At 56.8% G+C, this 14,212-nt stretch overlaps 1 protein-coding gene across 3 annotated transcripts in view; it reads right to left on the bottom strand.

The window, feature by feature from the left end:
* The window catches only part of ZNF385C (zinc finger protein 385C), a 35,796-nt gene extending 22,082 nt beyond the window's left edge, over positions 1 to 13,714 (bottom strand). The window contains exons 1-2 of one of the 3 annotated variants that reach the window (XM_027049080.2): positions 13,478 to 13,714; positions 7,082 to 7,333 (exon numbers count right to left, since the gene is read on the bottom strand). In XM_027049080.2, coding sequence (XP_026904881.1) covers positions 7,082 to 7,333; positions 13,478 to 13,511 — 286 coding nt within the window. In that variant the 5' untranslated portion in view covers positions 13,512 to 13,714. Of the gene's footprint in view, positions 1 to 454; positions 1,454 to 7,081; positions 7,334 to 13,477 lie in introns of those variants that run through there. The other 2 variants (XM_053212775.1, XM_027049079.2) reach the window with 2 other exon arrangements.
* Between the last annotated feature and the right edge of the window lie 498 nt (positions 13,715 to 14,212).

Here is a 14,212-nt window from a genome sequence, read left to right on the forward strand (position 1 = left end):
CTGCCTGTCTCTCTGTCCACTTCTCTCTCTCTGCTGAATTAATAACTCTCTTTTCAACACCCCTCCCCACCCCAGCACACATACAACCCTCCTTGGAGGCTCCTGGCAGCCCCTTGGAGGCAGCAGAAGGTATGATTTGATACAAGGAACCTCTGGCACAGGCTTCCTGAACATGCATCTGCCCCAAAGTGTCGCTCACCTCCCTCCTGCAGGGAACACCTCCAGTTTCTGAGCTGGCCCTGCCCGCCACCCCTACCCCTGCCTTTGTTCCCAGCCAGAATGCCCGGCCCAGCCCTGGACCTGGGAAAAGGTACCAAGAGTCAACTGGCTCCCAGGATCTTTCGACAGCCAACTTTTGGGGGCCAGCAGTAGCAGGAAGAGGATAGGGCAGATAGAGGAGAGACCCACCCTTGTCTGAGCCCCCTCCCCACACTCCGGCATCCTCAGCACTCACCCAAGAGCATTTTCTGCCTTCGGAGGCACCGCAGAGCGCGCCGTCTGAGGAGCAAATGAAACCAGCCAGAGAGTGACAGAGGGAAGGGGTGGGGATGTGAGGGACAGGAGGGGAGGGCGGAGGGAGGGACTCCTGTTGCCGCTGGAAAGCAGTGGGTGCAGGGCCCTTTCTCCCTTTGCCTGGAAGGAGCTGCCTGTTCCCTAGTTTCTCCCATCCTGACCAGGGTGGAAAGCACAGGACACTTCCTGCCCCCACGGTGGAATATGGGGCAAATGTGGGGACAAGGGACAGAGTTGACCCTGCCCATACAGACCTCCAGAAAGGAGATTCTGCCAGCCACTTCTCAGCCTGCCAGAAAGTTCTTGCTGGACTTTGAAGCCTTGCCTCAGGGCTTGCTGCTACAGGAGCCCCCATTCTCCTGTCCAGCCTCACTCATCCTCTCCCCACCGTCCCCTTACATTGGCCTCCTTTTGCTGAAGGGGAAACTGAGGCCCGATTTCATCCCAGAGCATTGGCCATGGAGGTTGGGGAAGGGAGCGCAGGCGGCTTGCCCCTCTCAGTCCAGTACCTGGACCATTGGACCTGCTCCCTGGGCAATGCCAGGTGGGGTGGGGCATGGTCATCTGATCAGCTAGAACTTCTGACACCCCTCCCCTGCCCATACCCTTCCCTACCCCTCAGTCTCTGTCTCTCCATTTGCTCCCTCCTCCCCCTCCTCTTCCTGACTGAGGGCCAGCTGTCTACTCACCTGAGCACCTGGTGGCTGGGAGGGGGCGGAATGGGGGAGAGAAGGCAGCCAACCCCACAGCTGGATCCAGTCTGGCATTCCAAGCCCAGTCCCAGCGCTAGCCCCCCACCCCCTCAGCGTCCTGTCTCCGCCAGACAATAACCTGTAATCTCTGGAGCAGCCAGTACAGCCGGCAAAGGGTCTGGGGAGGGGTTGGCGGCAGCAGCTCCCGAAAACAGGTTTGTTAGGAAGAGGCTCTAGGGGGAAGGAGTTGCTTGTTTGGGGAGCGGAAGGAAACTCAAGCCCAGAGCTAATTAACCCGCCCAGACACAGACAGAATCTTTGTCTTCTTGAGAGCAGGGATCTGAGCTAAGCCCCCTAATTCTCCACCCAGACAACCTTGCATTTCCTGGTGGTCCCTGTGGGGGGGGGGGGGAGGGAGGAAGTGTCCGATGGTCAGGTTCACACCTGGGGGAGGGGGATGTGACGGCTGTCCAGGGACAGCAAGGGGCACTTCTATCACCTGCATTTAAGGAGAACAGCAGCAGGAGGTAGTGGTTAGACAGCAAGAACTTCCCAGTGGCCTTGGGGGAGCACAGTTTCTCTGAAACATGTACCCAAAGGCCTCGGGATGGGTTGGGGGCACTGAGGAGGAATCGGCAGCCCAGGGAGATACTGAAGCGATGGGGGCACAGGCTGGAGGGCTTCCGGGGCTTCCTGATGGGACTGAAATTAATCCATCTGCGGGGAATGGGGGGTGCGGAGCTCATCAAGCCGGCGACTCAGGCGTGACCTGAGTTCAAGGTCTTTGATCTCTGAGGCTCCGAATGCAGCAAGAGGCTTGTGCAAAGAATCGGAGAAGAGATGGAAGGTCTGATTAGAGCAGGAGCTGGGGGAGGTCTCAGGGTGCAGGGCAGGGGACAGCCTCCGCCTGCCACTCTGATCCCTCCCTGCCCCCAAAGACACAGCGTCTATGCCCTGAAATCCATTATAGTCTGAGTTCATCTCTTGTTCTCCTGTCCCCCTTAGTGTCTACCCTGCACTCCCCACTCAAGGCCCCCCTGGCCTGTCTGGAACTTAAGTGATTTCTGAAATCCCCTTCTCTCTGCTCTGGTATCATATTGCAGTCCTCACGGTGGACCTGGGGGTGGGCCCTGAATTGTATGGCTGGGTCAGTCCTGCCAAGAGAAGGGAGGGATGGATTGGCCTTGGGAGGCTCCCCTCCCCTCCCCAGCTGGGCGAAGCCAAGGAGGAGTTGGCTGGCATCTCCCCATTTTTTAGTGGAGGATACCAAGGCACAGGGCAGAGGAGAGGCCATGGGTTCTAAGCACCGTGGAGTCATCTGGGAGCCAGTCCACCTTCTCTGGACATCCCTTCTCCTCATTCCTAAAATATTAAGGCTCAATATCTTTTATTTTTACTTATTTCTAATTTTTTTAAATGTTTGTTTATTTTTGAGACAGAGACAAGAGCGTGAACAGGGAAGGGGCAGAGAGAGAGGGAGACACAGAATCTGAAACAGGCTCCAGGCTCTGAGCTGTCAGCACAGAGCCCGACACGGGGCTCAAACCCATGAACTGCGATCATGACCTGAGCTGAAGTCGGACGCTTAACCGACTGAGCCACCCAGGCACCCCTAGGCCCAATATCTTTTAATAAGTGCTGCTCTCCTCAGCAGCAAAGTGGGTAGGGTGGGTGGGTCAGACATGCTAGGATCTGAACCCAGCTGGGTATGTTGCTTAAACACCCTAAGCTCCAATATCCAATGTAGAGTGAGGACTGGGGCACCTGGGTGGCTCAGTTGGTTGAGCGTCTGACCCTCGGTTTTGGCTCAGGTCATGATCCCAGGGTTGTAGGATCGAGCCCCGTGTCAGGCTCTGTGCTGAGCATGGAGCCTGCTTAAGATTCTCTCTCCCTCTGCCCATCCCCTACTCGTGCTCTCTCTCAAATAAACAAACAAACAGATAAATAAAGTGAGGGCTGAATGCCATCATCTACTCTTGGCTTGCCTGGGTGAGGAGGGAATGCCTTGCTGCACGTGGCAGTGCTTTCCAAACAGCTCAGGTCCTAAGTAGATGCTTACGTGTTCCCTGTGCCAGCCCAACATCCACACTAGAGGTTGGAACTAAGAGGATTGAGCCGGCAAACCTTTCCGTGGATGTTCAGGAACCACCTAACATTGTTTAGAGGCGTGTGTGTGTGTGTGTGTGTGATGGTCAGTAGGGTCACTGAGTTCAGCCTTACTGGGGTGGAGGTGCCTGGTGCCCACACTCCCCACCCTATGGGAGGCAGCACAAGGAGCTGGGGAGAGATGGCTCAAGACACATTCCTGAAGAATGAAAGGGCGCACTGTGTGGGAGACAGATGGGGCAGAGCATGGGCAGGGGAAGTTGCAGAGGTATCTGGAGAAGGGAGTTGGGGGAGTGTGGGGTACCTGCCACTTCCTCATCCTGTGCCCTGTCCCAAGAGTTCGAGGTTCACCTAGGTGTGGCAGAGTCAGGAGGCCTCTGACCCAAGCATGGGGAAGCAGGCTCAGAGAGGGAAGAGTCCCTGCCTCCCCTGCCCAAGGATGGCCTCGGGCACATGAGCAGGAGAGGGTCCCTGCCTCGCTGCCTGTGACGGCCTGTCGCTGTGCAGGCTGCCAGCTCCACAGACCCCTAATCAAAGTGACAGCTCCAGGAGGCCTCCCAGAGCCCAGAGCGGCTGTCCCACCCCCATACCTTCAGCATCCTGCCAGGGACGCATGGTCCTCCTGGCTGCCGCAGGTCTGAGACCTCACGTGTCTAGGAACAAAGCAGTGTGTTAAAGCCTCCTTATACTTTGCCTGGAGCCTCTTGAAAGTTGAGGTGTGACTCTGTTTTTCCGGAGCTGCACCCCAAGGGCTCTCTGCTCTGGCCCAGTCCCCGCCAAGGGCTGGGAAAGGCCTTCTGCATGCCTGAGGTCTTCTTACCCCCACCCCTCACTGCAGGGCAGTTGGGGGCCTGCCTCTCCCACCCCAGCCCTCAGAGAGACAAGGAGACAGGAGAGATCCACGGGAGTGGGTGGGTGTTGGGGGGTCACGGCCTGGAGTAGACTCAGAAACAATGAGGCCAATGGAGAGCAGGTTCTTGGCTGGAGCCCCTAAATTCCAGGGTTCCTGGAAATCCGAGGACCCTTCATCCCTGCCCGAGGCACGGCCATCCCTGTCGCATGCTCCCACAGTGCTGCTCACTCCCTCAACAAGACGGTTAGAAAGGTCTGGCCCCATGGCTGTCTCCCCCTCTAGACTATGTGTGTGCCTGACCGTGTATGTTATCAACACATATGCAATCATAAAGATGCAAGGGGTCGCAGGCACCAAGCACGTCTCTGTGCAGAATCCCGGCACGGGCCAGCACAGACAGATGACTGGAGGGACAGTGACTCACTTCTCCAAGCACCATATACCCATCTCTGTGAAGACTGTTATTATCTTGGACGAACTTGTCTGCGTGTGTATTCAGACAACTCTTTTTTGACAGGTAGGTATGCCACCTTTGAAAAATATGAATTCCCAGACACACACTGTATGTCCTCAATTACATGCAGAATCTAAAAAAGCGAGTCTTTAGACTGAATCCAGGTGGCTCAGTCAGTTAAGCATCTGAATCTTGATCTTGGATCGGGTCATGATCTCACAGTTCGTGGGTTCGAGCCCTGCATCGGGCTCCATGCTGATAGCATGAAGCCTGCTTGGGATTCTTGCTCTCTCTCTCTCTCTCTCTCTCTCTCTCTCTGCCCTTCCCCTGTGCACCCTCTCTCTCTCTCTCAAAATAAATAAATTCATTTAAAAAATTAAAAAGCCAGTCTCATAGAATAGAAATTACAATGGTGGTTTCGAGGGGCTGGTGGGTCAGAAAAATGGGGAGATGTTGGGCAAAGGGTACAAATTCCCAGCTTTCAGATAAGATCTGGGGATCTAATGCACTGCATGGTGACTATAATTAAAAACACTGCACTAGATACTTAAGTTGAGAGAAGATACTAAATATTATCAACACAGGGACTCCTGGGTGGCTCGGCTGGTTAAATGTCCAACTTCGGCTCAGGTCATGATCTCACAGTTCGTGAGTTCGAGCCCCGCATCGGACTCTGGGCTATCAGTGCGGAGCCCACTTTGTATCCTCTGTCTCCCTCTCTCTCTGCCCCTCCTCCGCTCACACACTCTCTCTCGCAAAAATAAACATTAAAAAAGGCTATCAACACATGCACGATCATAAAGATAGCGAGGGGATGGAGGTATTAACCTTATCGTGTATATGTGTAATTGTTTTATAATATATATATATGTATATATATATATATGCATGAAGTCATCACATTGTACGCCTTAAGCTTACATATGTTCCATGTCAATAATATTTCAGTACAGCTGGATAGAAGTACAACTATGAATCCTCTGAACAGCAGCTTGCACATAGGTTTCCATAAATATCTAATGAATTAGTGAGTGGCTTTTGAGCTCAGACGTATATAGACACACACACACACTCTGGAAACATCCATACAGTCAGATGCACTCTTACTCAGAGTCACAGCGTTGGCGTCCAGCCCCAAGTGCTCAGGTGGACAGCAGTTACCAGCCATCAGACCATTCCCTGCCTTTGCTTTACGCAGTGACCTCCGCCTGCCATGTCCCTTCTTCCCGTGCGCCTATTCCAGAGTTCAGCACATCCCGCTTCCTTCAGGAGGCCTTTCCTGGTGTCCCCAGGTATAACTACCCTCTCTCCTTTGTACCCACATGTGGCACCCACAACACTCAGCTGCTCTTTTTGTGTCTGTCTCAGACCAAAAGACGGACTCAATCCTGGCGCAGGATGGTGAGGGGCAGGACCAGGATTTGTCTCCAGTCCCCAGCACAGTGCAGGGAACACAATGGGTGACCCATGACTATTCACCCAAAGAACGGGCGGCCTTGGGGCACCTGGGTGACTCTTGATTTCCGCTTAGGTCATGATCTCCGGGTCATGAGATCGAGTCCCGTGTCAGGCTCCACAATGAGTTTGGAGTCTGCTTAAAATTCTCCCTCACTCTCCCTCTGCCCCTCTCCCTGGCTTGTGCTCTTTCTCTCTCTCTCAAATTAAAAGGAATAAATGAAAATGTAAGAACAGGCAGGCTTGTTACAGCCCTCTGGCAAAGCTGCCTACCTGGGCTGCAACGTAGGTTTCTGGTGCTGCCCCCAGGAACCAGGCGGAAGTTCTGGCCCTTCCGACCTCCCACACTGGGCCTGGTTCTGAACCTTTTCTCCCTGTCAGCCAGCAGCCTGCCTCTCCTTGCTTCCCCCACGGCCCCTATGTGCCTGTCAGCTGGAATCACCCTCACGAATGCATTCACCCATTTCCCCCAGAAATCTGTCTTGTAGCCAGCGGCCCCTTCAGTGCTTAGAGCCAAACCTCTGCACAGTCACCCCAGCCAGGGAGAGGCAGAAATCCCGGCCAGGAGTCCAGCGGCCAAAGGAAGAGAGGCTTCCCCTGCCTGTCCCTCAGCTGGAGCGTTCCACAGCCTGCTGAACCCGGCCTTCAGGATCCCAGGACACCCCGCAGGTGAGACCCTTGTCAGATAGCCTATCCCTGCCAGAGGGCTCCAGATTAGAGAAATGCTGCTTAGGGGTCCGGCCCCAGAAGTCTCCCCAGGGAGAGCTCCCAGATCCCAACAAGACCTCAAGAGAAGTCTTCAGCCCTAAAGACCCTCAAGATCCTAAAAGACCCCAAAGAGGGTTGTCCAGATGCAAAATAAAACTCTACGGTATCAGGGGGACTTCAGACCCTGAGACCCCCTTGGGGGGATCCCAGACCCAAGACCCCACAGAGAGAGGCCACAGACCCAGTGCCGCTCATGGGGCCCAGACCAAGCCTGTGGGAGCGGCGCCCCTCGACACTGACCTGGCCCGGCAGGGGTCTTTCCCAAGCTGAGCTGCCGAAGCCGCCTCTGGTGGGCGCGCCCCCCGCAGTGCACCTGGGCCTGGGCTGCTGAGTTCAGCTGGATGTTGCAGACGTCACAGAGCGTGTAGGATGGCCGTTTTCTTTCCCGCTTGGGCTTAGGCAATTCTGGGGGCCGAGGGGGGCACTCAGTAGCTCCAGATGTGGGCGGCTCCTTCTCACCCGGGGGAGATGGGCTCAGTGGCCGCTTCATACCTGAGCAGATAGAGAGGGAGACAAGTGAACCAAGGCTGGGTGTTGTGAATACAGAGAAGGAGCAAGAGGGGTTCAGGACTCAGGAGATACCTGAGTCCCGTGTCCCAGATGAAACTCCCCAGCTTTGGGGCATCCCCAACCCAAGGGTGGCAAAAGGGAGCGTAACGGGGTCCATTTCAACCAAAGCAGCGTTAAAATACAGGAATATTGGGGCTCCTGGGCGGCTCAGTTGCTTAAGCGTCCAACTTTGGCTCAGGTCACGATCTCACGGTTTGTGAGTTTGAGCCCCGCGTGGGGCTCTGTGCTGACAGCTTGGAGCCTGGAGCCTGCTACGGATTCTGTCTCCCTCTCTCTCTGCCTCTCTGCCCCTCCCCCACTCACACCTTGTGTGTGTGTGTGTGTGTGTGTGTGTGTGTGTGTGTGTGTCTCTCTCTCTCTCAAACAATAAACATTAAAAAATTAAGAAAAAAAAGTACAGGACTGTCTGGAAGAGTGTCACAAATGCGTGCACACCAAGAGGCTGACAGCTGGGGACTCGGCCGCTGGGCAAAGCTCAGAGAGGAAGACCTGGAGACCAGACTGGGCGGGCACCGAGGGGCAGGCGGCAGTGAGGTTAGGGGAGTCACGTTCGTGGAAGCCAGGGCCCTATTCTGGGCCCCACAGCAGGCGCTGACAGTCCTGATGCAGGCAGGCATGTGGCGCTTTTGCTGCGGCCGCTAGCCAGAGGGGTGACTGCAGAAACCCTACCTCCCTGTGTCCAGTGCCCGGCCGGGTGACATTCACAAACGTTGACAGTGTGTGAAGCCATCCCCAACCCGGCCCCACGTGGCTCCAGATGTCCCTTGCTGTGTTGGCGACCCAGGGCTGTGGCAACAGTTGATATTTTCAGTTGCGACCTGGGCCCTACTGCCTGCGTCTGCTGAACACAGCTTCTCCTCCCTCCCCCCTCCCCCCTCTCTTGCAGACACATACCCCACCCCTCCATGCCCCTCATCTGCCACCCACAGTCTTCCCTTTCCAACTCACTTCTCTGAAATTTTCTTGCCTGACTCCTCAGCCTCTCACTGGCTCTATTCTGGGGGTGGTCGACCCCCTTTCTCACACCGAGCTGTGTTAATTTTCACTTCCTTCCTGGATCAGTGTGCGTGCTCTCCACCTGTGCTGCATCCTGGGGGCTTCCTGAGGACAGGGCCTGAGCCTTCCTCGTGGGGCCAGAGAATCCCTGAAGTCAGGGACCTGTGACTTCCTCGCCGCCCTCGGAAGGAACCAACACTGATGACCCCGTGACTTTGGACCTCTAGCTTCCAGGACCGTGAGGCAATGCATTGCTGTTGTTTGGGCCACCTGGCGTGTGGTACTTTGTTGCAGTAGCCCTAGAAAACGAATCCAGGGAAGGTCTGACTCTTGGGCTTTGGTAGGTGCCTGGTGGTTTCAAGGCAGCCGTCCCAGAAGCCTGGTGGGGTGGCTGGGGTGCAGTACCAGTGACAGGCTCCAGGCGGCGCATCGAACATCTAGCTGGAAGCTAAGAGGTGGACCTCTATACCCCTCCCCGCAGGGAGGACCCCACTCCTCCACACTTTTGGGGGGAACCAGGCTGCCTCCCCACCCTGAACCACACCAAACCTCCTGTGCACTGTCTGGGGTCCGGGGCACAGTTCTGTCCACAGAGGGCACACTGGAAGTTACTCCCCTCACCTTGTGACTGACGCCCCTCTTATGCAGCACTGAGCCCCCACCTACATTGGGCTCTCTCTCACCTCTAGGTGGAGGTCATCAGGGTTATGTGGCTGGCTGCCCAAGTCTCTCCCCCCACCTCCCAGCAGGAGGAAGGAGCAGGAAGAGAGTATCAGATGCAAGTGTTTTGGAGGTGTGTGGGGGGGGGGGCGGGGGTCCAACCTGCCAAGGGGGGAAGAGGCTTCAGGGGAATGAGATTTTCCTGTCCACGCCTAGGAGCACGGCCTGCCCACCAGCGAGGAGACAGGGGGTTTTTGAAATCTCGGAGCAATTTATGACAGGCGGACCGAGGACACGGGCCACGAGAGCAGACAAATATCTGCCATGGGGCTGATTAAACCCCTGTGATATACAGCCTCTGGGCTCACAGGGCCTGCCTGGATTCCGGGGCTAATTGTGTTCCCCCGGCCAGGCTGCTGGCCTGCTGCAGCCTGCCCTGCTTGACCCAGCCTTCCCAGCTGTCCCTTCAGGAGCCACCCTGCTCCAGCCAAGCTCTGACTCCCAGCCAGAAAACGTGGAGGGGTGGGCATTTTTTAGGGCATGTACACATCGGCCTAACCCCAGGCCAGCACCCCCTGCCCTGGCCCCTGTAAAGAAGCAGCACGACTCACCCTAGCTGGACCTACACTTGGACAGGACCTGGTTCACACGTTCTCTTTAACAGAAGAGGAAAACTGAGTCCCACGGTAGGGGAGTGGACTTTTTTTAAAGTACATGAAAAGACAGGGGCATCTGGGTGTCTCAGTCATCTGACTTTGGCTCAGGTCATGATCTCATGGCTTGTGGGTTCAAGCCCCACGTTGGGCTTTGTGCTGACAGCTCAGAGCCTGGAGCCTGCTTCAGATTCTGAGTGTCTGTCTCTTTCTTTCTCTGCCCCTCCCCCACTTGCGCGCGCGTGCCCTCTCTCTCTCTCTCTCTCTCTCAAAAATAAGTAAACATTTAAAAAACAATAATTAAAAAATAAAGTACATGAAAAGACAGTGAAGAGCTGTTTCTAGAAGCTTCCTTGCCTCCCCCTTTACCCAGCTACCCAGGCCACCTCTTTATAATTACAGCCCTGTTTATTGAGAGCTTACTATGTGCCAGGTGCTTTACACATAGGATCTCTTTTAAGCTTCACAACAACCCCATGAGTTGGGCACTATTATTAACCTATTATCCCACTTTATGGATTCGAGAACAGGCATTGAGAAGTTTCCCAGCCAGACCAGAACCTACACTTGTCTGACCCTGGAGCCCAAGTCCTCAGCCACTGCCCTATCCCACCTGTCCTTAAGGCCTGCCAAGCCCTCTTTTGAACTTCTGGGTGGGGCAGGGGGTGGTTACAAATTCTGGGAAGGACTCCTGGGGACACCTGGGGGTGCCCAGCCCCTAACAGGCTGGAGGGCCAGACAGGGAGGTGCCACACCCTGGCAGGAAGGGGCCAGAGCCAGAGAGGCTGGGAGAGGGAGATGTGAAGAAAGGGGAACTGAACCTGAACAGAGTTCTGAAAAAGACCAAGTGAAAGCAGAGAAAAAGTGCATGCATGTACTCAGGTGTCTGTCTGATTTGCACAGGAAGGGGGTAAAGCTCCTTGCTCCCACCTTCCCTGAGAAATAGTTAAGGGCTAATGCGGGGGGGTGGGGTGGGGGTGCTGGACGGTGGAGGGGGCCACCCTCTTAAAGGCAGGCTCACACCAGAGCTGGAGAGCTGATGGGGCCAGGGTTGCTGTCTGTCTGTCTGTGTGTCTGTCCATCCATACGGAGCTGGAGGGGGTGGGGAGTGGACGGAACAGTCAGGCAGGACCCCAGGGCTCCTTCTCCACCACTCTCTTGCTGAGTGATGAATGGACTTGGGACTTGGCTTTCAGTGGGGCCCTCAGGCACTGCAGTGAGGCAGAGCTCTTGGCCTTCCCACCCACAGAGGGCTGGATGGAAAGGGACCTTGGAAGCTATAAGGTACAGAGAAGGGAGTTGTTTCAGATGCAGTCTGGGGAAGGGGGTCCTCAGGAAAGAGCTGCTTTTGCCAGAGGGTTAACGAGAGAGGAAGGTTCTAGGCCTGTCCCCAGCCTTTGGCAGGGCATGAAGGGCTCCCTCACTAAACCCTTAATGAGCCCAATTACACTCTGGTATTTTCCCCCCGAGTCTGCCAACATCTGCCCTCCCACCTTTCCCAGCCAGGTCCCAGGCCCTGCCTCTGAGCGGGAGCCTGGCTGGCTGGCCAAGCTCGGGCTAGTCCCCGTCCCTCTGGGCTTCAGTTTTCTGTCTTTGGAGAGGGAGGATTGGGCTGGGCTAATCTCTTAGGTCCTTTGCAGGCAGTGTCGCCACTGAAGCACATAGCAGCTGTCTCTGAAGCAGGGGGTAAAGAGAAGGCCGGGTTGTATCTGTTTCTGTCACCAGAGAAAGGCAGGCGGGTACGGGGAAAGAACTGCCCGCGGTGAGTGCCCACTGCCCTCTGGGCCACTGTACGAACACCCTCTCCGTTAACCCTCACAACAACCCCGTGAGGCTTTACAAATGGGGAAGCTGAGGCTCAGAGTCAAAGAGAGAGGCAGGTGAGTAGGACGAGTTCTCTCCCATTTACAATGCGGGAGCAGGGGGTGTACCCTAACAGCCCCCATCCCAGTCGCTCACAGGATCACCAGCAGGGGTTGGGGAACCTGCCCCACCCACCGACTCAGCTGCAGAGAGAAGTGTCTGGAAGAAGAGAGGTCTGTTCTTGGCCTAGAAGAGTGTGAGCCTTCCTGGGCCCAGCTGCCCCCCTCAATACCCCACCTCCCCTCTCCCAAGGCTGACACCTGTCTAGGGTGAGCAAGGGGGAATAAGCCACTTCGGTGCATGGCCACCAACCACAGGGTGGCAACCACCCCAGCCATCCTGTGGACTCAGAGAGCTGGCGTCACCCCAGGGTCACACCCCAGAGGAGCCAGAGGCCCACACCTAGAGGAGTAGGGTGGCCTGAGAGGCGCAGGAGGCCCTGGGATTGGGCAACAGCTGTTCCAGATGTCAGGGGCCAGGTGGGGGGTTTCCATGAGGCAAACCAAAGTGTCCATGTCTGTCTTCCCATTCAAAGGGGTGACAGAGGAAGCCCATCAGCTTCTCCTGGGGGTGCCGGGTGCTGGGGATTTCAAGAGTGAACTGACCAAGAGGTGCTGAAAGTCAACACTCAGCCCCAAGGAAAGGAGAAAGAGGGCACAAGAGGAGAGGGAGAGCCATGGTCCAGAGATGAGGTCACTGTCTCCCACCACTTCCCCTCCCCCAGTCTACCCGGTCCTCACCCCCTATTGGCTGGGTGTCCCAGGGGGGCCTCCTGCCATCCTGACACCCCCAAAGGCAGGGGCTGCCTGTTCTGGGCAGCAATACTCCCTCAAAAGACCCTCAAGCCACCCTCAGGAAGGAAGTCCTTCTTGCTATCTAACCTTCATCTCTCTTTGCAGGGGCCACAGTAGCCGCACAGCAGCTGCTTCTAAGATTGTGATGGTGGGGGTGGTAAGGAAGGGAATATTAGCCTCAGCACCCCTTTTCCTAGCCTCCGCTGCCAGGCAAGGCCTGGGAAACCTGACTTGTTGCGCAGGAGATCCCCTATGCCCCCTCCCCCCCTCTCTTAGCACCAGGGCCCAGGATCTTGGTGCACTGGCCTCCTTGTCCACAGCCTGTTCTCCCCATCCAGGCCGAGCAGTAGCTCCCCCAAACCCCGTTCCCTGCCGGTGATGGCCCCACCATCAGCACTCCCAAACTAGGGCTGGGAGCCAGAGGGAGCTGGAGGGAGGATGGTTGGGAGTCCCAGACTGTTTGAGAGTTGTGGGTGGGAGGCCAGCCAGGAGGGCCCAACCTATGCCCATTGCTGAAAATGAGGCATTGAGCTTGAGAGGGGAAGGGAGGACAGAAAGGCCTCCAATGACTGGGGATCATGAGAGTGGAGAGGGGTGGTGAGTGTGCTCTCTGCACCCCTCAGAAGACAGCAGGAGACCTCCCCTCCCCTACTCCCTCCATTCTATTCTATCCCAGGGGCTGATAAGGGTGGGGTGATTTGGGGGTTCTCTCTAAACTCTTTAGGAAAAGGGGAATGATTTTGTCCAGCTCCCCGTCTCCAGACAATGGTCCCCTCCTTAGGGTGGGAGTCTCACCCTCTCTGCTCTGTGGCTCCCAGCCTCCCTCCCCCAGGGGAAACTGTAAGTCCTTCCTGCCATCAATCTTGCCCCCCTCCCAGCGTCCGTGTTTGGCTAAGCTGCCGTTTTTTGCCTGAGCCCCCCCCCCCCCGCCCCGCTGCACCCACCCCCGCCAAGGTGGGGCAGGGTCCTTGCCGCTGCCCGCAGCCCTACACCCCCACCTCGGCGCGCGCCGGCCCTCTCAGGCGCTCAGCCCCAGCGGCGCTCGGTCCGGGATGGGGACGGAGCCCGAGTGCGGGCCCCCGCCCAGCGCCGGCGCCTACCTGAAGGGCGCTGCGGACCCGAGCGGGGCTGCATCTAGCGGCCCACGGCCACCCGCCACCCAGGGCGATCCGGATTCCCGGCTCCTGGAGGTGCGTGGCGGAGGAGTCCCGGACTGCGAGTCCCGGGGCAGCCGCCGGTCTCCCGAGCCCGCCCCCGGCCGGCCCGTGCGGAGCAGGTGCCAGGAGCCGCGCCGCTCCGAGCGGAGCGCAGGAGAGACCCGGGAAAGGAGTTGCGCGGCGGCTCTTCCCAGGAAGAAAGGCGAGGGGGGACCAAGCTCCCTGTAAAAGGGCTGGGCCCTTTGGTGAGTATCCTCCCTACTACCCCTGGCCCGCTAGGCATAGAATGCTCCTCAGCGTCTGAGGGGTCCTAGAGCTCCGGGAAGGGAACCCCAAAGTGGCCACGTCCCACTGCTCTGCTGTGATCTCCCCACCCCCTGCAAATTGCCCCTCTTTTGGGGGACAGCTCAGAGAGAAGGAGGAAGCTGACATTCAGGGAGCACCCACTGGGTGCCAGGAGGGATCGCATTCAATCCTCATAACCACTCTGCCTGAATTGGTTTGATCCCCATTTTACAGACCAGGAAACCGAAAAGATTGGGATGTTAACTGGCCCAAAGTCACACAGGAAGTGAGCACCAAGTGAGAGACTCCAGACTGCTCCTAGGATCCCCCTCTGGGGGTCTGGGGCAGGGGGAGGAAATTTCACTGGTATGTGTGTGTGTGTGCGCACACACA

The sequence above is a fragment of the Acinonyx jubatus genome, chromosome E1, assembly GCF_027475565.1.
Source record: "Acinonyx jubatus isolate Ajub_Pintada_27869175 chromosome E1, VMU_Ajub_asm_v1.0, whole genome shotgun sequence".
In the NCBI taxonomy this organism is placed as follows: Eukaryota; Metazoa; Chordata; class Mammalia; order Carnivora; family Felidae; genus Acinonyx; species Acinonyx jubatus.